Consider the following 24,808-nt stretch of genomic DNA (forward strand, 5'->3'; position numbering starts at 1 on the left):
ATGGATATACTAGGGGGGCCTGAGTAGGATAATGTCCCCTATGTTGAACATTCAAGAACACTAACTTTCAAGTGCTAAATCTATATATTACACACAAACAAAATGCTAGGAGAGAACTTTCAATTACAGGCAGGAGTACAGCAGATGGTGTATGATGGGGCAGAAGTGTTGCAGTGATAACTGACAATTCAGCGAGGAGTACACAATGATGGAAGACAGACAAGGTGAGTAAACAAAGAGGAACAAAGGAACTGGCAGGTGAAAAATTGCAAGAACACCAAAATTTGACTCAATTATTTTATAATCTTCTTAAGAACCAACTCTAAAATTACTTACATATTTGAAATCCAACTACTTTCAAAATTTGAAATTCAAATGCTTACATATCTGAAATCGCTCAGTCTTGTCCAACTCTTAGCGACCCCATGGACTGTAGTCCATGGATTATACAGTCCATGGAATTCTCCAGGCCAGAATACTGGAAGGGGTAGCCCTTCCTTTCTCCAGGGGATCTTCCCAACCCAGGGATCAAACCCAGGTATCCTGCATTGCAGGCAGATTCTTTACCAGCTGAGCCACAAGGGAAGCCAAGGATACTGGAGTGGGTGGTCTATCCCTTCTCCAGTGGATCTTCCCAATCCAGAAATCCAACCAGGATCTCCCGCATTGCAGGTGGATTCTATACCAACTGAGCTATCAGGGAAGCCCAGAAATCCAACTAAATGAAATCAATTACTTAGCTTTGCAGCTAACTAGTTCCATTGGTGATTTGGGCCTCGGCCATCTAATTTTACCTCTGCTAAGTCGCTTCAGTCGTGTCCGACTCTGTGCAGGCTCCCCTGTCCCTGGGATTCTCCAGGCAAGAACACTGGAGTGGGTTGCCATTTCCTTCTCCAATGCATGAAAGTGAAAAGTGAAGGTGAAGTCGCTCAGTCGTGTCCAACTCTTCACGACCCCATGGACTGCAGCCTACCAGGCTCCTCTGTCCATGGGATTTTCCAGGCAAGAGTACTGGAGTGGGGTGCCATCGCCTTCTCCAAGCTGAAGTTTGCTGTACTTTGTGATGTATGATACAGTGGTATCCCTCTAGCATCCAATGCTGCTTAAACATCATATGCATTGATAATTTGATTATTGCAAGTGGGCAATAGTAGTAATAGCCCATTTGAGATGCTGATCATATCTAGTAACCACTGTAGCTCAGATTAGCTCACTGGGCTGCAGCGACTCACCCTACCAAAGTGCTGTAAACTAATGATAGTGCAAAGCACACTTACTCATTGATTTTACATCCCTTACTGTACTTGTCCAAGCAGGGTAATGGTGTCTGTATGAGAATTACTTGGCTAGTGCTATCACTTCTGTGCTATCACTTTTAAATGATACTAGCCAGATATGTCTTCACATAAAGAAAATTTCAAAGAAATATAGAACCTTGAGATCAGAGGAGGAGCAAGCTAGTGCCATCAGTAATTCATCTCACTGGAAATTTTTTTCCAATTTTTATCTTTCAGAAGCAGTTAATTAAAAAAATTTTTTTTGAAATAGCAATTATTATTGTAATTTTTAAGTCTTTTAAAATTGCATAAAATGTATAGTAATTTTAGATTCAAAATGATGGCTAAAACTTTTGTCCCTGGTCCAAAATTAAATCTTGATAGTAATAGAAACTACAACAGTGAAGATAACATGCCCAGTGAAATTCCGAAGTAATTAATATACATTTATCTTTCCTTATGCTGAACTTAGTAATGGATTTACATTGTAGGGAGACTATAGCCAGCTAATGGTTCTATCACAAACATCATCATTTCCACCAGGCAAGCATTTAAGATGTTTGAGAAAGAGGTTTGAACAATGATTTACTTAGCCAATTGTGGAAAACACTCCATATTTAGGAATTAATAACTTTCAGTTTGGTTTTAGGAAGGAACAGGAGGGAACTACTATGTTCTGAATGTTTATATCCTCCCAAAATTCAGATATTAAAGTGAAGTGAAGTGAAGTGGCTCAGTCGTGTCCGACTCTTAGCGACCCCATGGACTGTAGCCTACCAGGCTCCTCTGTCCATGGGATTTTTCAGGCAATAGTACTGGAGTGGATTGCCATTTCCTCCTCCAGGGGATCTTCCCGACCCAGGGATCAAACCTGGGTCTCGTGCATTGTAGACAGACACTTTACTGTCTGAGCCACCAGGGAAGTACCTATCAGATGTTAAAACCTAAGCCTAAAGGTGATGGTATTAGGAGGTGGGGCCTTCAGGAGGTGATTAGGTCATGAGAGCAGGGCCCTCCAAGTTGGGTTAGTGGCTATATTAAAGCAGCCTTGGGAAAGTTCCCTGGCCCTTTCTGCCATGCGAGGTTTATAGCAGGCTCTCAGTAGACACTGAGTCTGCCAGCTCCATGATCTTGGACTTCACAGCCTTCAGTCCTGTGAGAAATGAGTGTTTGTTGATTCTAGGCCTACCAGTTTACAGTATTTCTGGGACAGCAGCCCTGATCAATTTAGACAGGAGCCGATTACTGAGTGCCTACTAAAATTAAGGAGCTTTACAAATCGATTCAGCTCAAGTTTCAGAACATATCCATGAGACAGAGTATCTTACCTATTTTATATATGAGAAAATTATTGTCCAGAAAAGTTCAGTAATTCATTCGTGGTCATATGCTAAGTGGTAGGCAGAGTCAACCAATCTGTCAGTTTGCAAAGTCTGAGCACTTCCTGCCAACATGACACTGAGTTTTATAGCACAAAGTCTTTTGAAACTTTGTTTTTCTACCTTTGTAAGGCTCCTTAATAGTAATAGACTTTCCAACTTAGATTAAACTGAAAATCACAAATATCGAAATTTAACTGAATTTCATTTTTTACATAGAGTTTTTCTGGGAAAATAAATTTGGGATGCTATTTTTTATAAACTGCTTTGCAGCTTTTGTGCTTGAATTTGATACCTTTGAAAATGCATAACTGTCCATTTCCAAAGTGAGAAAATGTTCCCAAACTGCCCCCTCTTAAAGATTCTATATCTCACTTCAAAAGAAATACCAACACGACTCAAAGCCTTTGACATGTCAGAAGAGTAAAAGATGCTATCACAGTGAGGAGCTGTATTTAAACACACATCACACATCAACAATGGGGTGTGAGAGGGTCTGATATGTTCGTATTGGTGAAGAACTGTTTTGACCATCATCAGCTATCTGAACACTGGGTGTTTCTGGCCCTTGACAGTGTCCCATGCTGTATATGTGTTTACAGGTGAAATAGGAATCATGTTCCTGCCACCTGTGAGCTCAGAGATACCTAAGAACTCTCAAGAAGTGAGCAAATTAGACAGAAACATGGCACTACTGATGACCTGTTTTGTGATTGTTTTTGCTGCTTCTCAGCCTTGCCAGACCCCTGACGACTTAGTGGCTGCCGCTTCTCCAGGACACATCATGATTGGAGGTTTGTTTGCCATTCATGAAAAAATTCTGTCCTCAGAAGAATACCCAGAAGGCCAGAAATCCAGAAGTGTGCCAGGTGTGTAAAGCCTCAGAGAACATATTTAGATTTCAAACTTATACTGTGAGACTAGGGCATGTAAATGTTTACTTGTATTAACATCTAAATCATTTTAATAAAATTTAAACTCATACACTTTTAAATTGCATATAATTACATCTTGCTATTCTTCCTTAAAAGAAAACCATATTAGTACTATATGTATAATCAGCTTCCAAGTACAGAGGCTATAAATGCTTCCCATTAATGTATTTATTTGGATTTTGCCTAAAAAGAATGACCCCAGAAGTTACACGAGAAAACCAATGAGAAGGCACAGTAGTAGCCTGTCCACTACATGCATACATAGCACATTTATATTTCTATCACCCACAAATGCAGGTTGTTCCAAACATGAATTTAATTCTTCAAAATAGACTGCACTTAAAATTTTTGTCTACACTAATGTTTTTGTCAACACTGTACTTATTTCATTCTTGAAATAATCTAATTCTTTCATAATAAATTAAGATCCCACTTCAACTCAGAGTGTTCATTTGTGAACACTTTACATTGTGAAAGCTGGACTATAGAACAGACATTTGTCATGGTGTATTATAGAAAAGTTAAGCTGAATGGAGGATATTGCAGATAGCTTTCTTTAAGGAGAGCAGACTATTTGAATTCTAATTTAAGTTTGGGGACAGTGATTTTGTAGATTTAGGCACATCATTTAAACTCTTTGAGTTCCAGCTTCTGATTTTTCTCTTCTGTAAAACAAGGGCCTGGATAACTTTTAAAGGCAGGCAGCATCAGCTTCTGCTGCTCTGGCAATGTGATTCCAGTGCTTTCTGCTAACTCTCAAATCTTGATTTTTTTATCTTGATATTTTTGGATGCAAATTTAATCTCATCTTTTCAACTCCTTTTAAAAAAAAAAAAGCTTTTTATTTTGTATTGGGGTGTAGCCCATTAACAATGTTGTGGTAGTTTCAGGTGAACAGCAAAGGGACTCAGCCATGCATACACATGTATCCATTCTCCCCCAAACTCCTGTCCCATCCAGGCTGCCACATAACACTGCACAGAGTTCCATGTGCTGTACAGTGGGTCCTTGTTGTTCATCCATTTTAAATATACCAGTGTATACGCATCCATCCCAAACTCCCTAACCATCCCTTCCTCCATCCTTCCCCAGCAATTATCCGTTTTTTAAAATCAAAAGTATTTAGCATGTCCTATATGAATGCTTTCAGGTAAAATGTGTTCCCATGTCACTCTAATATTCCTTCCTATCATTCTCTCCAGAAACTGGACATTTTGAGCTACTGTCATCTTAATCTTTGATTATCAGTAATACCAGTAAACACTGCAAAAACCATTAATGAGGATTTTTCAGAGCACTAAGTTGGCACCCAAAGAATGACTATAGATTTAAGGCCACAATCATAGGCCACCTAATAAGGATGGAAAATGTTTAAAAAAGAAGTCGTCTTGTCTAAAAAAATTTATTCCCCAAAAAGGTCACTGAACATCCTTTGGTCTTATTGTCACTCCTTGAGAGAAAATGGTATTCACTCAACACTGAACAACTCTTATTAAATGCCTACATTACCTCAGCCCTATTCTAGGCATGGGTGATACTGAGGTGAACAAAAGAGATTCAGACTCCCATGGAGCTAACGTGTAGGGGACTCTGAAAATAGTATGCATTTTATTTGCCAGACAACTCATTACTTTAACCTCTCTCTCTCTTTTGTATCTTTCTTTAAGTTAAAAACTTAAAGCTCATTGCCAAACTTCACATTTAGATAGCTGCAGTGACAAACAGCATTATCCAAATATTATTCAATTTATGTTAACTAATGAATTAAAAGAAACCTGAAAATATCAAAACCCTGAAAAACATCCCCTTTTACTCATTCAAAAAATGTCTTGAATTCTTACTATATATTAGGCACTGTTTATAACCTTTTGATATAGTGGTGGGTGAAGTAAACGTAACAGTATGTCAGTAATCAAACAATTCAGTGCTCTGGAATAATTACAAGTCCCAAAGTCAACTGGAAAAACCCACTAAATGAGGAAATACCCATGCCTCGGAACTAAAATATTGCACGTTATCTAGGAGAAAGCTACTGGGCTTTTACCCAGAGCCTGTTTTGTAAGTAATTCTTAAGACTCTTATTCATCTGTTTTCCAACCACAATAGCTTAGCATCACAAAATTAAAAAATGGGAAGTGAGTCTATAAGAGCAGATTCTTGAACAGCAATAAAATGCTGACATCTAACTACAAAAAGGAACAGATATCAGATATCAGATACATCTTCACACTGTAGAATACTAAATTGAGTATTCAAAATCATCCTGAATAATCAAGAAAAGATTAAATCCTGTTATACAGACTCCATTAGAGAAACTATGGGTTCCTATATACATTAAAAACATTTTTTTTGGCTGTGCCATGCAGCATTGGAAACACTGGACTGCCAGGGTAGTCCCACTATATACTCTTGAGAAAGGTGTCCATCAAAACCTGTTTTTAAATAAATAAAGTTTAGACCCTCTGAAAGGTAAACTTCAGTGATTCAGGAATTGTCCATCATAAGGCAGAAATTAGGATAAAATTGGATATTACCATGTCTGAAGAAGAGCTATGTTTTAATTTCAAAAACACTTGTTTCTCAACAGCTTTGAAATATCAACTTTTCTTCAAACTCTTGCCATGATACACAGCATTGAGATGATCAATAATTCAACACTATTGTCTGGAGTCAAACTAGGGTACGAAATCTATGACACGTGTACAGACATCACAGTGGCAATGGCAGCTGCTCTGAGGTGTGTTTCTAAGTTCAACAGCTCCAGGGAAATCGTGGAGTTTAAGTGCGACTATTCCAACTACGTGCCAAGGGTTAAGGCTGTCATAGGTGCTGGCTACGCAGAAATATCCATGGCCGTCTCCCGGACGTTGAGTTTACAGCTCATGCCACAGGTGGTTTTGTTCTACTACCATTGGGTGGGTGTGATCATATTCTTCATCCTAAATGGATCAGGGTAATCTAGGAAACTAGTTGAGGAGATACCTCTACTTTAACTTTTCTTTCTCTTCAGAAAAAAATAAAGGATGTGCCCTAATATGGATAGTATAGTGATCAAAGCACTAAGGAGTAGTCACCCCCCAATCTGTCAGGTCTAGTTTCTGACAGCTTTTAGCATGATTTACATAAGACAGATGCCTCTAAGCAACTCAACTGTCTTGTTTCTAAAGTTACATCAGTTAGATGCCATGAAGAAAACTGAAAAGGAGGTGAGAGGTAGATAGGCCCAGAAGTCAAGGAATACTCTCAAGGAAATGACGATTAGCCTGAAACTTGAATGAGAAGAGACAGCCAAGAGAAGATTGGGCGGTGGCGGGGGGAGGGGAGTGGAAAGCATCTAGGCTGAGAAAACAGTAATTGCGAAGATAAAATGTCCAAACAAAAGCAAAAGATCAACAGGGCTAGATCAGTCTGAGCAGAAAGGTACAGAGTAAGAGATGCATTCCCAGAGATGTGTAGGGGCCGGGCATGTAGCATCCTGTAAGCTACGGTGTGCTTGGTATTTCATTTTGAGTATTACGGAAGGGCTTTGAGCACAGACTGGAATTACTGAGCTTCCTATGATGTAAGCCCTTACCAGGAAGTAAGCAAATGGTCTCTGAAAGACCAAAGCACGTGTTTGAGAGCCCTGCACTAAGTTCCTGTGCATTACTCAAACAAGTACCCCCAACTTCAATTTTGAACTAACTAACCTTCATATGGAGAAGGCAATGGCACCCCACTCCGGTACTCTTGCCTGGAGAATCCCGTGGATGGAGGATCCTGGTGGGCTGTAGTCCATGGGGTCGCTGAGAGTCGGACACGACTGAGCGACTTCACTTTTCCTTTTCAGTTTCATGCATTGGAGAAGGAAATGGCAACCCACTCCACTGTTCTTGCCTGGAGAATCCCAGGAATGGGGGAGCCTGGTGGGCTGCCGTCTATGGGGTTGCACAGAGTCGGACACGACTGAAGCGACTTAGCAACCTTCATATGACATCACTTTATACCTCAGTAGATCACTGCTTTCTAAGCTCAAGGAAGATCAGAAGCCAAAAGTTAGACAATGCTTATGGTCAGATTATCAAGAAGTGACCATCTGATAGAAGTGAACAGATAAAAACATATATGAATAATATAATAAATATGCATAAGAATTCAAATTATATAACTTTCTGGAGCCAGACTAAATAAGTGTGTATATCCCTTAAGACTCTGGAGAATCCCAGGGACGGGGGAGCCTGGTGGGCTGCCGTCTATGGGGTTGCACAGAGTCGGACACGACTGAAGCGACTTAGCAACCTTCATATGACATCACTTTATACCTCAGTAGATCACTGCTTTCTAAGCTCAAGGAAGATTAGAAGCCATTATATATATATAATATATATATAATGGAACTCTGAGAGTTCCATTATATTGTAACCTAGTACAGTCGATAATGAAAAGTTTAGATTAAAAAAATAAAAAAGAACAATTCCCCCAAATATCTCAGAGATAAGGCTTTGGCCCAACATTTCTAGACTATGTATAAAACTAGTTAGGTGACAAGTAAGAAAAGCAGAATATTTTTAACAATGGATGTTTAATGTAAAAATGTAATTTCCATGATAGCACAATAGTAGAGAGGACTCTCCATGGTAACACAGATTTCACAGAAGCCCAGGTAGCAGAGTGAAGCTGAGCATAGCAATGTCTCCTGAGGCAATTAAGGTTTAGTGAATGAATGTCCACTGTGTGCCAATACCCATTTAAATGATTTACATTTTCTCCTTCAGTCTTCACAAGAATCCTGTCATTTCACAGTGAAAGAAATGTTAACTAACTTTGTCAAATTTATTGCAGTCAGGATTCTAACAGTTTGTTTGACTTTAAAGTGAATTGTCTTTCCCTGCATACCAGTAGCTGCTATAAATAGTAAAAAGAAAAGAAAAAAATTCACTGAGCAAGTGGCATGGTGCAATGGCCGCTGTGGAAGGTAACCACTCTCCCTAGAATAAAATCAACAAAGCTGTAAATTAGGCAAAACTTTGCACACAGTAGGGAGATTTTCCAAAATGCTACTGCTCATTTGAGTAGATTAGGAGTCAGAAATCTATATAGCCTGTAGATCAAATGTGGCTCTCAAGGTCTTGAGTTCTCAAACTAAGAACGATTTTTACATATTTTTTTGAAAGGTTGTTACAAAAAAATACAAACATAATATATGACAGAGACAATATGTGACCAACAAAGGTTAAAATATTTTACATTCAGTCCTTTACAGAAAAAAGTTTGCTGACCCCTGGACAGATGATTCTTTGTCTTGATGATTTATCTAGAATAAAAGTCATCAAAGTTGCCATTTATACACATTTTGAACAAACAAGGAGTCCCAAAAGTCATGGTGCTTATTTGACTGGTTGCATTTTCCCATATTTATTTCTAAGGATTTAAATCATATACACTGGTAGCCCTGACCTGAGATATAAGATAGATATAAATAAATACAGGCATGTAGACAGAGTTATAATGTAGAGCCTGAACCCTTGCTTATACTACACACAGACAAAACAAGTGAGACGCAATGACTCAACAATCATCAGCTCCTAACTATCATGATTTAAGCTATTTATAAAGTAGTTCATTGAAGGGGAAGGATAGAAAGGATCAAAGAATTTAGAAAACTTTATGGAAACTCATAGTAATCAAAGAGAAGAACATCTACTATGAATAGCCACCTGCAGCTCATCAACACCATAGCTAAAATATTCTGTCCATTTCCAGGTGAGTTATGAATCTACTGCAGAAACCCTAAGTGACAAAATTCAGTTTCCTTCATTTTTACGCTCAGTGTCCAGTGACTTCTACCAAACTAAAGCAATGGCCCACCTGATTCAGAAATCTGGATGGATTAGATTGGCATCCTAACCACAGATGACGACTATGGACTCTCAACACTCTTGCAGTTCAAACAGCAGCAAATAATGTGTGCATAGCCTTCAGAGAAGCTCTCCCAGCCTTCCGCTCAGATATTACCATCGAAGTCAGGATCAATCAGACACTTGAGAGAACCATAGCAGAAGCCAAGGTTAATGTCATTGTGGTATTTCTGAGTCAATTCCATGTTTTCAATCTCTTCAGTAAAGCCATTGAAAGGAATATAAATAAGATCTGGATTGTTAGCTAGAGCTGGTCAACATCCACCTAGATTGCTACCATTCCTGATGTTAAAAGGATTGGCAAAGTTGTGGGGTTTACCTTTAGAAGAGGGAATGTGTCCTCTTTCCAGTCCTTTCTTCAAAATCTGTGTGTGTTTCCCAGTGATAACAACAAACCCTTAAATGAACATGCCATGCTCTAATCTGCTTGTGCACATGCTAAAGACAGTGATCTGAGTCAATGTGTCTCCAACTGTTCTCAGGGCACTTTGGCCACTAAGGACTCAGAAAGGAACTTCTTCCTGAGAACTGACTTCCTGTGGGATTACACTGAACTGGGACTTGTTCACAGTATTCAGCTAGCAGTGCTGGCCCTCAGTTATGCCATTCAGGATCTGTGACAAGCTTGAGACTTTCAACCATGGGAGGTAGTAGCTCACACATACAAGAAAATTCCCCTACCATCATTTCTTTCTTTCCTTTAATTTGCAATATTGCTATAAGCTGCTCTAAATTTTATTTATTTTGTAAGTAGATACTGTCAGTGTTGAATAACCTTCATTTCTATTATTAGTTCTTTGTTCTTAAGCATAACAGAGTTGTTTTACCTTCACCTTCTATTCTTTTCCACCAAAGTTGTATTCTCTTATTTTCCAAGAAGATTCTGCTGATAGTGTTATTTTCCTTTAGCTTGTGGATTTATATCTGATCTTGCAGTTTTTCAAAATTTCATACGAATTTATCTCTTTTGATGCTTTTAACAACACAAGACCAGGTATGTTTAATGATCCTTTTTATTATCGCTAAATATTGTGGGTAAGGAAACTAAAGCCAAAAGTACTAGACTCCAGTCTGGGTCTTCTGATTCCATACCCTTTGCGTGATTACAGCCCAACACCTCCAGTTGGGACTCTTTCTTAGGGCAGTCTTTCTAGGACTCCCATCTTCTTCAAAAGAATGTTACTAGGTCAATCATAACAAGTCCTATGTTATCTCAGGTTTAAATGAACCATTATTTGTGTAAAAGAAGTCTTTCTCTTTCTTCTCTTCGATTAGTTTGTAGAAACTAATTAGAGTGGCCCTATTTAGTGAAGATTATCCACTGTGTCTTTAAAATGTCCATAAACAAGGCATTTAAAAGCAAACTGCTGCTTTATATGATAAATTTAACTCATCAAAAACAAATTTCTCAGCATTCAAACTTGTCTGTCTTAAGGAAGAATCATGTTCCAAAAATTTATTTCTTTTAAATTTGTTAGGGGAAAAAGGTAAAAGGGAATAAGACCCAGTGTTTTCTGATCACATAAGTGATCAGAACAGGGCTGGATCAGTCCAGGGCTGTTTCCACTTGTGTCATTTTACTTTAAACACCCCCAACCACAAGCTCCGAGGTTTGAGGTGATCAGCTTACATTTGGGTGAATCATGTGATGGTCAGAGGGTGTTTTAGGTTGCTCATATTAAAACTAGTTTTCACTTTGTAAATGCAAGGCAAAATTAAAAACAAAAACTAATGAAGAGGTATGACTAGAGATTAGGGTTTTTATTTTTAACTAAAAGTCTCTTTAAAATATACATTACTACACACACACACACATGCATCTTTATATGTCTAGTTATGTTAAGGTGGCTATTTGAAAGCATACTCTTTGTAGTGAAAAACTTTAATGATGGATTGGTTTTTTAAAAGAAACCCCTATACGTTAAGTGGACCAACATAATAAAACATACTAGATGAAATTTTAAGAGTGAGAGCTAGTAATGGAAAGAAAACAGACAATCAGAGACAGATGGGATAAACGGGAGGAGCTATAAAGAGACCCATAAGAAAAAAGAAACACAAATAGCAATAGTTACTTATCCTCTGGGAAAGTATTTAAAATCAGGAATAAGTCTCAAACATTCTGAGGAAAGCTCTTGAGAAAGTATAATCGAAGCAGCTCTTCTAAAATGTTTTATTTAAACACTGGGAGCCTGGGGTCATTCTTTATTCACCCCCTGGGACATGGTTATCCAGAAACAGACAGAAACAGCCTGGAAATGAGGAGTAGAGGAGTGTCTTGTTCCTTTGATCACCAGTGAGCCATGTCCCTGCCAGATCCAATAGGACAAATACAATAATGCAAATGATTGTCTTTTTAGGAAGAAATCTCCACATAGATATTAAATTGAAAAGATCAGCAATATTTAGGGTCACTAATCAAGGATATATTCCTCAAAATTATTTCGTCCCCTGGAAAAATTCACTAATACTTAAATAATACTTTCTGAGTGATTTTAGATTCAAATAACTTCAAAAGAGTTAGTTTTCTCCAGTGTTTGAGGATAATCCTTACTCTGGCTCCATATTTGGTGATATCTGTGAACAGTATTCAGGGAGAGTGCAATCATATTTGTTTTACTGCAACAGATTATTTTATATTCCTCAAATGTGTGTGAGGACTATTTACCTCCTTGTCACGAATAGTGATTATGGTTTCCTTGTTTATTTTCCTTTATTCTGGATCAGGTACAAGGTAGTGAGTGATGTATGTGGGACAAGAGAATGTATAAGAGTCAAACTACTATTCACACAATCATTTGCCAAATATTTATTGGATGTCTCAGTATTCCGGCCATGGTGTTGAATTTTGAAAATATCATGGGCAACGAGATAATTCTCTTGCTGAAGGAGTCATGTGTCTAGAGGAGTAAACAGTCAAAGAATTAAGGAGCTGATTACAGTGAAGAATAATGCATTACAATGTTTCATATAAATACAAGATGGCAGAGAATATTCTCCAGAGATCATGACATCCCTGGTGAATATGATAGATGAGTGAGAGCTAGGCAGGACAGAAACACTCCAGCAAAGTCACAGAGAGAGAAAGTGTGGCATCTTCAGGGATCAGAAAGTAGCACCACAGAATTGGAGTCTTCTGTGGAAATTACAAAGTAGAGGATTAGTGAAGTATCCATCATTAGGGCTTGACAATCAGAGCATCTCAAACTCTGCTGGAGTGTTAATTACCTGGTAATCTTATGACCATGTTGATGCTAATTCAGTAGTTCCAGTAAGGGGGACCTGAAAGACTGCACTTCTAACAGCCTCTCAGATGATTCTGATTATTGCTGGTACAAAGGCCACCCTTTCAATGAAAAGTCTGCAAGCTATGTTTAAAGGTTTGGACTTGAGAGAGCAAAGGGGAACCAATTAGAGCTATTTTTAGACAGAAGAGTGATGTGACCTACCATTGTAGAAATGATATTTCTACTGCAATGTGCATTGATTAGATGAACACAACACTAGGCAGAGAAAGTTTGTTAATCCAGGCATACAATAAGTATGTGACAATGAGGATGGAGCAATATACGCTTGAGAGGAGAGATGGAGAGTCTTTGGAGATAGACTGGATGTAAAGAATGACAGGGAAAAGCAAAGATGCTGCAAATGATTCTAAATTTTGGCAACTGGTGCCATTTATTGAGTTGAAAATGCAAAGAAAAGTGAAGGTCTGGTAGAGAGAAGAAATATTAAGCATTCCATTTTGGACACGTTGAATTTGAAGAACTTGGAGAAGGAAATGGCAACCCACTCCAGTGTTCTTGCCTGGAGAATCCCAGGGACAGGGGAGCCTGGTGGGCTGCTGTCTATGGGGTCACACAGAGTCGGAAACGACTGAATCGACTTATCAGCATAAGACATTCAAGTGCAATGGTCTGGAAGTTAGAGGAGACATTGGGACTAGAAGGGAAAGATTGTGAAGTGATGAGGCCAATAATAACTGATAATTTTTAAGGCTTACTAAACTAAGCCTTGGGGCTTCCCTCACAGCTCAGTTGGTAAAGAATCTGCCTGCAATGCAGGAGACCCCAGTTCAATTCCCAGGTTGGGAAGAAGGGATAGCCTACCCACTCCAGTATTCTTGGGCTTCCCTTGTGGCTCAGCTGGTAAAGAATCCGCCTGCAATGTGGGAGACCTGGGTTCGATCCCTGGGTTGGGAAGATCCCCTGGAGAAGGGAAAGGCTACCCACCCCAGTATTCTGGCCTGGAGAATTCCATGGACTATACAGTCCATGGGGTCACAAAGAGTTGGACACAACTGAGCGACTTTCACTTCACTTCACAAACTAAGCATTAACATACCTCATCTCTAATCTGTAAATATTATGGTAGATCCACAGATTCATGTTCACTACACTTCATCCTAAAGAACTAGCAAGAGGAGGTTTTACTGGTGACTGAGACTTGCAGCAGTTTAGAGATGGAGGTACCTCAATTGTAAGGATCTGGGGCCCATCAGTAGCCATAGAGTTAGCAGCAAAACTCTCCCAGTCTTAGTCATGTGCTTTTGCTACACCATGGAAAACTTTACAAAAGTAAAAGACATAGGTTGGGTACCAGATAGAGATGCAAGGGTGCTTCCTCGGCAATTCTCTGCTTGACATACATAGATATCTCTTTTCCCAAGCACAGCTCACTTACAGAGTTGCAGTGGACAGCAGAGCGGCTGAGGACACGGAAAACAACATCAACCACAGCAGCTTAATGGGAGTGGCCTCCTGACCTTGTGTTCTCAAAAATAGGTCATTACCATACTGAGGTGAATTATATAATCATGGAAATGCAAATCCTACTCTAAATATTTTTGGGTCAACTTATCATGAGGGTCAGAGTCTTGATGAAAAATAAATGAATAATGGATGGAAGAAGTCTTTAACAGCTTAATAATCGTAGCATTAGTGTTCAGAATTTAATCCAGAGCAAACATTCAAAAGAATATTTAACAAGTAATGAATGCACTGGTTTGGTTCCATCCTCTTTCCTGTAAGAACAAATGTGGAATTGTGCCATTTTATTTACATCATACAATGTTATCATTATTTACGGAACATATATGTGTCAGAAATTTACCCTGTAAAACCTAATTAAATACAGGAAAAAAGCTCATGGAAATTATAGTTCAAACAAGAGAATGGAAGAGAATTTATGAAATAAGAAACTAAGGCTTACATGTGTATATTGCTTAAGGAACGAATGGAAGAAAAATCAATACACAGGTAGAGTTGGGAACACTGAAAGCTTTTTTTTTGCCCATTTTTGTTTCCTCCATATATTTTTTTTTCTTCCAGGCAACTGCTGCAATAAGACTTTTTTGGTTAATTCCACCATGTTAGATCTGATACTCTGCTTCTTTAAAGTAATACTAATTAAAATTTGAATTAATTAAAATAACTAGAAGTCTGTGAAGACATATAATAAAATCAATACACATGCTTAAAGATTTTGCTAAAGTTATATTTGGTCATTGACCTGACTATTGTAGCTAATATATTCACTTAAAATACAACTTGATTTTCTTACACTGTATTTGCCAAAGGGGGAAATAACTGAAGGAAGGAAACATTCATAAAAGATTAAATGAGAAAAAACAGAGGAAGAATAACTCTATTCAAGTAGAATAACTTCTGCCTTGTTCCATAGATTTTGCACCCAACAAAAACCACAGAAGCATCACAGGTACAGATGTGATGGTATGTGCTTAGCCATGATTATATATCACATTAACGGTGGAGCCAGAACTCAAATGTTCTCCTCCTTCTCAGTCTAGTATTCTCTCCTGCACCACAAGTTCAATATGGCTGCCTCATATGTCAGTAAAACATTTTCTGTTCTAGCTGTACTGCGTACAAGTTCTCACTGCACAAACTGAGTAGTAAGAAGAGTAATTTTTCATTATATTTCTTTCTTCTCAGGTTAAAAAAATCATTTTCTGAACTAAATTGGAAATAGAATTTAGAGGTCTCTTTATTATATCCTGGGGCTTCCCCAGTGGTTCTGTGGTAAAGAATTCACCTGCAATGCAGGAGACATGGGTTTGATCCCTGGGTTGGGAAGATCCTCTGGAGGAGGAAATGGCAACCCACTCTGGTATTCTTGCCTGGGAAATTCCATGGACAGAGGAACTTGGCTGGCTATAGTCCATACGGTTGCAAAAGAGTCAGACACAACTTAGCAGCTAAACAACAATTACTATACCCTCTGTTACTGAAACAGACTTAAAAACCATTAGTGATAGTTAAGATTCCCCACCTCCCACCCAATGAGTATGGACTCAGAGGGAGGTCACTAGCACTTAGTCTGTGCTCAGTTGTGTCGGACACTTCGGTGACCCCATGGACTGTAACCTGCCTGACTCCCCCGTCCATGGGATTTCTCAGGCAAGAATGGAGCGGGTTGCCATTTCCTTCTTCAAGGGCTCTTTCTGACCCAGGGACTGAACCCATGTCTCCTGCTTTGCAGGTAGATTCTTTACCATGAAGACATCTGGGGAGCCCTAGAAGTTACATTAGGTCCACCAGTTAAACTTCTCAGGTAGGGATGCACTCAAGAACAGGGTGCGTTTGTTACTGAACCCTCTCTGGGTGTGCAGCTCTGTCGCTTCAGCCTTCATTTTGGGGCTGGTGAGCATGACAATTCCTGGCTTGGATCACCTGCTGAAACTTGGGTCAAAGACCCAGGCTGAGTGTGACTCTAGAAGGAAAGGATGAATTTTCCTGCTTCCAAATGGCACCTTGATTATGGCTTTGAGTCAGAAGAAAAAAAAAGAAAAACACAGTGAGGATAATTTAAACTAATATATCATTAGGTGCAACAGAAAGACCCCACAATGAAAGTCAAGATGTGTATCTTCAGAGAAGGTCTTACACTCCTTGGCTGGGGTCCTCCTCTGAGAAAAGAGGAAGATGATCCCTGCTAAGTGTGCTTCGCTGAGTTGTTATGGAATAAAAGGGCATCACAGATTTGAGTATTAGAAAGTAGCATATGAATGTCAGGTGACTTTATTACTTGATAGACTCAAAGCATTTTCATTTATTTGCACATCATCCCTGTCAGCTAATTATAGGTATTTAAAAGTATTAAGCTAATCTTTATTAACTCTTAATCTGTTCCTGCTGCTGCTAAGTCGCTTCAGTCGTGTCCGACTCTGTGCGACCCCATAGACCGCAGCCCACCAGGCTCCCCCATCCCTGGGATTCTCCAGGCAAGAACACTGGAGTGGGCTGCCATTTCCTTCTCCGAATCTGTTTCTGATGCTAGGCTAAAGTGTTCATATACATGTGTGTGCTCAGTCGTGTCCAACTCTTTTGCGACCCTATGGACTGTAGGCTGCCAGGCTCCTCTGTCCATGGGATTTTCCAGGCAAGAATACTGGAGTGGGTTTCCATCTCCTTCTCCAGGGGAACCACCCAATCCAGGGATCGAACCCACATCTCTTATATCTCCTGCATTGGCAGGCAGACTCCTTATGCTGCAGCCACCTAGAAATAATTACATTTAATTCTTACAATAGTCCTATTAAGTATAATAGGTTTCATTTATCTCAACTGAGGCCTAGAAAGAAGTTGTAAATGTCAAGATCACACCACTAATGAAATTTGGAACCAGGATTAGAGTGGCATCTGCTCTGGAGGACCCATTCTGAAATTATGCAAAGTGGAAAACATAAGGGTGCTCAGATTTCAGTTCTGTAAGTAAGAGAATCTATCTCCATAAACATTAACTTACTTTCTCAAATTCACAGAGCAAGACATCAGAAATTCTCAACAGTTCTCAAATTGTTGCCTAGTAGTTAAGAACTACTAGTCCTTAAGTAGTTCTCACACTCATTGATCCAGAATATCCTTTTTTCTCATTTTTAAGTGATATTCCTTGCAAGGGTAGTGTTATAATTGGGATAATGGATACACTTAAAATATTTCTATCAGTCTTATTTTTCATAGTTACTTGCTGTACTGAAAAATGTCACATTCATGGAGGGCTGCTGCTGCTAAGTTGCTTCAGTCGTGTCCGACTCTGTGCAACCCCATAGACAGAAGCCCACCAGGCTCCCCTGTCCCTGGGATTCTCCAGGCAAGAACACTGGAATGGGTTCCCATTTCCTTCTCCAATGTTTCCAGTGGTCATGTATGGATGTGAGAGTTGGACTATAAAGAAAGCTGAGCGCCAAAAAACTGATGCTTTTGAACTGTGGTGTTGGAGAAGACTCTTGAGGGTCCCTTGGACTGCAAGGAGATCCAACCAGTCCATCCTAAAGGAGATTAGTTCTGGGTGTTCATTGGAAGGACTGATGTTGAAGCTGAAACTCCAATACTTTGGCCACCTGATGCGAAGAGCTGACTCATTTGAAAAGACTCTGATGCTGGGAAAGATTGAGGGCAGGAGGAAAAGGGGACGACAGAGGAAGAAATCTTTGGATGGCATCATTGACTCGATGGACATAGGTTTGGGTGGACTCCGGGAGTTGGTGATGGACAAGGAGGCCTGACATGCTGTGGTTCATGGGGTCACAAAGAGTCGGACACGGCTGAGCAACTAAATTGAACTGAACTGAATGCATGAAAGTGAAAAGTGAAATCGAAGTCACTCAGTTGTGTCTGACTCTTAGCAACCCCATGGACTGCAGCCTACCAGACTCCTCTGTCCATGGGATTTTTCAGGCAAGAGTACTGGAGTGGGTTGCCATTGCCTTCTCCGATTCATGGATGGAGGGAGTTCATTTCATTTTTATGCCCATGGAGCTATGAATACTGGATACAATATTGTGCTCTGGAGGGAGATCAATGGCCACATGTCTATCACAAGATGGCACAATATGACCTGAAGAATGATGTCTTCATTGTCACAAATCAAGAAACAAAAAATGAGCACAGGAATCTTAAGGTAATTTTGTATTGGCTGCTTTGTAGCATTCAAATCAATTGATACTTCAACTGCAAAAATCCTTGTCCCCACCAGACCCCTCAGTGGCCCTACTGCCCGTTCAATGTTCCCAACTTCCCTCCTTAAATTCCATGGTCAACTTGTATATTACTGCCTTGTACACATCCTCAGTTTCCGTGCCCAGCTCTCTATTCATCATACATTGGACCAAAGTATAATCCTGATTATATTAAACTTTGTCTAACCAATACAGCTGATCTTGGCAAAAACAAACAAACAAAAAAACCCCACCTACTTTGCTAACTGTTCTCACTTAAAATTCATGATCTCTAACTTCTATTGGGTTCTAAATGCTGTTGGGAAATCAGACTAGTATCCCAGCCCATTCGTTGGTCTACCACCCTAGATGGTTATTTATACTTTCTTGTCTGTCCTTTTGCTCCAGCACACCTTTCCCATCTTCACTTTCAGTGGACCCTGCTTTCTATTTGACTGACAAAACTGAGACAATCTCAAGGGACTGACTGCCTCCACCACATCTATGCTGCGTCGCTGCTTTCCATCTGGCACTGTGCGTGGGCTGTCCATGCTTCAAGCCAAGGTCAGCTCCTCTGAATCCCAGCGCCTTTTACTTGCTCAAAGATGTTTCTCTGGCAATTCTCCACTCTCTTCTGCACCCTCAAGTATTTTCTCTTCTATGTTTTCTAAATAGTGATACAAATAAGTTGTTCTTCCTTCCATTTTAAGAAAAAAAAATCCAAAGAACTGTATTGATCCCCGTCTTCCTCCTTTGTATACTGACCATTCCTGTTTCCCTTTATGGCAAAACTCCTTGAAAAAGTTGAATATATTCACTGGCCTCAATTTCTCTCCTCCCATAATTCTTTTAAATTCTTTTCAGTCCATCAAAATTATTTGTCTCTGCTTAATAAATACAAACATCATCTTACTTCACTTACTGGCTAATTATTCTCCCCTCCATGAAATGCTTTCTATATTTGCTTCCATGACACCACACTCCCTGGGTTTTCTTCTTCTGTCTCTAGCCACAACTTCTCAGTCTCCTTTGCCCTTTCCTTACCATTCCTGCTCCCTTTGAATATTGATAGACCCAGAACTCCGAACTGCTCCTTTTTAATTTTTTTTTTTTATTTTGGCCACACCCTGTGGCATTTGGGATCTTAGTTCCCAGACCAAGGATCAAACCTGTGCCCTATAAACTGAAAGTGCAGAGTCTTAACCACTGGACCACCGGGGAAGTTCCCTGCTCTTCTTTTCTATCTGCACTTTTCCTTAGTGATCTCATCCATGCACTTAGACAATGTCATTATATAGAAGGCCGATGATGCCAACGTTTTTATCTTGTGAATTTCAACTCAAGTAAATATACAACTATCTATCTGACATCTCTACCTGGGTGCCTAATAGTTTTTCATTTTAGCTGATTATCTCCAAGACTGACCTCCAAAACCTACCTTCATCCCAATAAATGGTAACTCATTTCTCCTAGCTGCTTATGAAAAAATCCTAGTGGGATCCTTGTCACTTCTCTTTCTGTCACACTTCATAGCCATTCTAGGTTACACTTTCAAAATACACAGTCTACACTTTTGTCCTCTACTCCATTGCTACCACCACCCTGATCCAAGCTCCAGTCACCTCTCACCCAGATTCATTTTCTTATTGCTATCTTTTATGTGGGGAGAGAGAAAAAAACTGTACAGCTGGGAAGAAAGGTTTCACTTTTATCCCCATAATGATGTTCAGCTTTATCTCATAGTTCAATCCTTTTGTGTCTTCTGAGCATCCTTTAGGAGTGTGGATACTCTGGACTAAGTTTTCCCTGGGGAATCTACAGGGCAGATATCCTGCCTGCTGAAAACCCAGATCAGACATAGCTGTAGTGAAGACAAGAAAGCCAGCATCTGTGAACACAGAGCTACTAACCTTGGCTACTTTTCTTTCTCACTCAGATCATTTTCATGTCCCAAAGAAAAGACTAGTTAGCTAAGGGCTTCATTTTCCAGGCTAGGAATAGCTGTTAAGACACTCTAGAGAAAGTCTCATTTACTTGTTCAGCTTTGGCTTCCCAAGGTAAGAGTGAGACAAAAAAAAAATTTATCTCACAAGATTGCCATGAGAAAGGGATTAGGAATGAAAAAAAAAAAAAAAAGCTGAAATGCAAAGAGTTACTAGCTATATTGAAAAGAGATAGTTCCATAAAAGTAGAGTAGTATGTGTGACTCACATCATGACATGCAGAATTAAAACTGAAATTCTCAAGATGAATTAAATATTAAATTTTATTTATGTATCAAGGGTTATCTTTTTAACTAATACTTTAATGGGTTTAAATTATAATTTTCCATTATTTTGTTTTTCAAGATTAGACACGGCATGCTCCTTGGACGCCATGATTAATAACCTTCATCTAAAGTATATAAAAGTCCAATGATTATTATACAGTTGAACTCTTCATATAGCACAGGATTGAAATTTTCCAAAACATCATTTCCTCCATTAGTTCCACCACTATACATTTTTATGTCTGCTAGTGACTTTTTAAAAGAGTTAATTTCCTTATTTGCTTACAAAATTTATTAATGTGACAAAAACTGTATTCTTCCTGAGCAGTTTCACTATCTGAAATACTTTCTCTTTAAGTTGTTGAAATTCCTCCAGATAACAAAAGAATTCTTTTATACTATGAAGAAAAAAAGACCAAAATACTATTTTGTAAATAAATCTTTAAATTAAATCAGAGATATTATAGTTAGGATAAATCTTTTTAAAAACTTATTTGGAATTTCTTTTCACTTTGCAGAAAATTCAATCTAAATTCTTCAAGGAATGCAGTCTGGGCAAATGAAGAAAACCACAAAAAGTCAACATACTTGCTGCTATGAATGTGTGACCTGTCCTGAAAATCACTATAGTAATCAGACAGGTAATTAATTACACTCCCTACAACATGCATAGTGATACACCTGAACCATTTCTCTTTAAGCTGATTTTTTAACATGGATTCTATTTGTTTATTTTTTTCATTTCAAAAAATAAAAAGTGTTTTATGCTTCTGCAGCAGATGAATACTCAATACCTAACAGATGTAAAAGTAACTTCACTTCCAAGGGAAGCTGTTGTTCCTCTACTGGACTTCCTCTCCCAGCACCTCTTAAAATAATGCAAGTTCTCTGTGAATTTTTGTCTATGTATCCCACACAGACATGTCTGATTTGTAACTGAGGCACAATAACTATAGATAAATAAATGCTGAATTAACTAAACTGAGTATGATGAAAACCCAGAGGTGTGCATACTCTAGACATCTCGTTATTCCTACCAAGAGGCACTAGTTCAATCAGCTTGTTCAAGATTACAGGACCCATAAGGGATAAAGAAAGGGCTTGAAATATGTCTGGTACCAAAGTTCTTATTCTTGACAGTCCCTGAACTGCCATCTATCATAGCAAGTTCATAAGAGGCTAGCATCTATCTTGAGTATATTAATTTTCTAAAGACTCATGGCCCAGATGAATTTTTCTCTTTTTCTTTTTTTCTCTTCCACTCTTACTGTTCCCTCACTGTCACTCTTTCTTTCTCACCTTCCTGGGTCATGTGCATGCTTTATTTTAATAAGTAACCAATGTGACAATTATCTATATCCATTTTCCAGTCAGAACTCTCACTGAGGAGTCTCATTTGTAGCACTTGGGGACAATCACCTGGTTTAAATATTTGCAATGTAACCAAATCTGCTGTGTCTTTTAGATACGGATCATTGCCTTTTATACAACAACGAAACTCACTGCGCCCCTGTAGGGAGCACAATGTGCTTTGAAAAGGAAATGGAGGACCTTGACTCCTTGGCTATCTTGCTCCTGGCCCTCTCTCTGCTGGGAATTCTGTTTGTTCTGGCCATTGGCATAATATTTACAAGAAACCTGAACACACCCGTTGTGAAATCATCCGGGGAATTGATGGTCCACTACGTAATCCTCTTCTGTCATTTCCTCAACTTTGCCGGCACAGGCTTTTTCATTAGAGAACCACAAAGCTTCACGTGTAAAACCAGGCAGACACTAATCTGGCATGAGCTTTACTCTCTGCATCTCCTACATTCTGATGAAGTCCCTGAAAATTCTGCTGGCCTTCAGCTGTCCAAGCTGCAGAACTTCCTGAAGTGCTTCTATAAACCCATCCCCATCATTTTCACTTGCACGGGCATCTGATTGTCGTTTGCACCCTCTAGCTCATCTTTGCAGCCCCTGCTGTGGGACAGAATGTCTCCTTGCCCAGAGTCATTATCTTCGAATGTGAGGAGGGGTCCATTCTTGCATTTGGCTCCATGCTGGGCTATGCTGCCATCCTGGCCTTCATGTGCTTCATTTGTGCCTTCAAAGGCAGGAAATTCCCTGAGAATTACAATGAGGCCAAATTCATAACATTTGGCATGCTCATTTACTTCATAGCTTGGATCACCTTCATCCCCATCTACCACGTTTGGCAAATATATGCTGGTTGTGGAGATCATCATTATTTTAATATCGAACTATGGGATCCAATGTTGCATGTTCTTCCCCAAATGCTATGTTATACTTTCTAAGCAAGAGACCAACACAAAATCTGTCTTTCTCAAGATGATTTACAGTTACTTTCCCCACAGTGCAGGCAGCCTTGCCATGAGCCACAGCAACATCACAATAACCAACCGCACCTCTGCTGGTGGGTCTGCAGTCCAGCAAAAAAGCAGAGATCTTCAGCTACAAGGCTTTGCACACATATGCAGAGAAAATGCTATGTGCAGACCTAAAGCTTTGCCTCCAAAAAGAATCTCAAGTATATGAATGAGTCCTTAAGACATGGTGTGTTTCAGAATGAAATGTTTTCTAGGGTCTTTGCATTTAAGATGTGCATTTACTTCCTGAACAAACATACACTATGTGACTTCACTACTACTACCTGCACCAAATTTCCCCCTGTTCAACCACCTGTGTAACAAAGTAAACAGAGCCCTCAGCCTGAAACTCCTTTCATTCCTTAGCCACCCCCATCAGCCTCCATCTTTACCTCCTTCTTTTTCGGCCCAGAGCCAAAGGTATCTTTTCTATTGAAATCAACCTGTAATGCATCATCCTTATTCCATTCTCTATAACCTCTTCTCAAACCTCTTTGTATGGGTTCTCCTCCTCTCTTGAGCATCTTTACCTTCTAGCCTTGTCTGCTGAACAGGCAGTTGATCAATTAAGGTCAGTTAAACAAGAAGTTGAGCAGTTACCATGTTCGGGTGATATGCTAAATACAAAGGTACAAAAAGGATTGAGGCATCATTTCTGACTTTAAAGAGCTCAAAATCCTGGGGAAAACAGTCACATAATCATTGTTCAGTCACTCAGTCGTGTCTGACTCTTTGTGACCCCATGGACTGCACCATGCCAGGCTTCCCTGTCCTTCACCATCTCCTGGAGCTTGCTCAAACTCATGTCCATTGAGTCGATGATGCCATCCAACCATCTTGTCCTCTGTCGACCCCTTCTCTTCCTGCCTTCAATCTTTCCCAACATCAGAGAAAGATTCATTTCCCTGATTCATTCATTCATTCATTTCTAATGAATAGGCTCTTTGCATCAGGAGGCCAAAGTAGTGGATCTTCAGCTTCAACATCAGTCCTTCCAATGAATATTCAGAGTTCAATTCCTTTAGGACTGACTGGTTTACACTCCTTGCATCCAAGGGACTCTCAAGAGTCTTTTTGAAAGCATCGATCAATTCAGAGCAGTTGTGATTGATGGTTGTAATGTGAGTAGGGCACTATAATCATATAGTGAAGTAGCACTTAGCCACCGGGGGAATAATGGGAGGGTTTTAAAGAAGGTTAAATAAAGAATGTGATATTTAGTTGAAATCCTAAAAAATGAGTAAGAGTCATGGCTAATCAAAGAAAGTAGAGAAAGCTGTTCCAGATAAAGGGGGAAAACAGCAGCAGAAAATGTATCAAGAGTATGTACCCAGGGAAGGAGAATCATTTCGTATGACTAGAGAGAAGTCATCAGCCATATGTAAAGATGAAATTATAAATGAATGTCACAGACCAGAGTTCTTTTATGAAAACCTTAGGTCTTATCTTGTGGGTAGAAGGTGATCATCAAAGAAAGATAACAGGTTCAAAGTCCTGTTCTAGCAATTTGAATGTACTTCATGCCACTGAATAGTGTACTTAAAATTGTCAAAACAGTAAATTTATGTTTGTGGTTTAGTCACTAAGTCGTGTCTAATTCTTTGTGACCCCGTGGACTGTAGTCCACCAGGCTCCTCTGTCCTTGGAATTCTCCAGGCAAAATTACTGGAGTGGGTTGCCATTTCCTTCTTCAGGGGATCTTCCCAACCCAGGGCTCAAA

The 24,808-nt window shown here is 39.4% G+C and overlaps 1 protein-coding gene across 1 annotated transcript; it reads left to right on the forward strand.

Moving 5' to 3' along the window:
• Positions 1–205: 205 nt before the first annotated feature.
• On the forward strand, positions 206–23,257 carry GPRC6A (G protein-coupled receptor class C group 6 member A). Its single transcript, XM_027552195.1, is given in 17 exon segments — positions 206–224; positions 3,259–3,489; positions 3,492–3,525; positions 6,179–6,482; positions 9,334–9,460; positions 9,463–9,495; positions 9,498–9,637; positions 17,471–17,510; positions 18,239–18,325; positions 18,328–18,410; positions 21,235–21,265; positions 21,268–21,357; positions 22,182–22,498; positions 22,500–22,566; positions 22,569–22,637; positions 22,640–22,907; positions 22,909–23,257. Coding segments are annotated over 17 exon segments (2,289 nt in total).
• The last annotated feature ends 1,551 nt before the right edge of the window (positions 23,258–24,808 follow it).

The sequence above is a fragment of the Bos indicus x Bos taurus genome, chromosome 9, assembly GCF_003369695.1.
Source record: "Bos indicus x Bos taurus breed Angus x Brahman F1 hybrid chromosome 9, Bos_hybrid_MaternalHap_v2.0, whole genome shotgun sequence".
Taxonomy (NCBI): domain Eukaryota; kingdom Metazoa; phylum Chordata; class Mammalia; order Artiodactyla; family Bovidae; genus Bos; species Bos indicus x Bos taurus.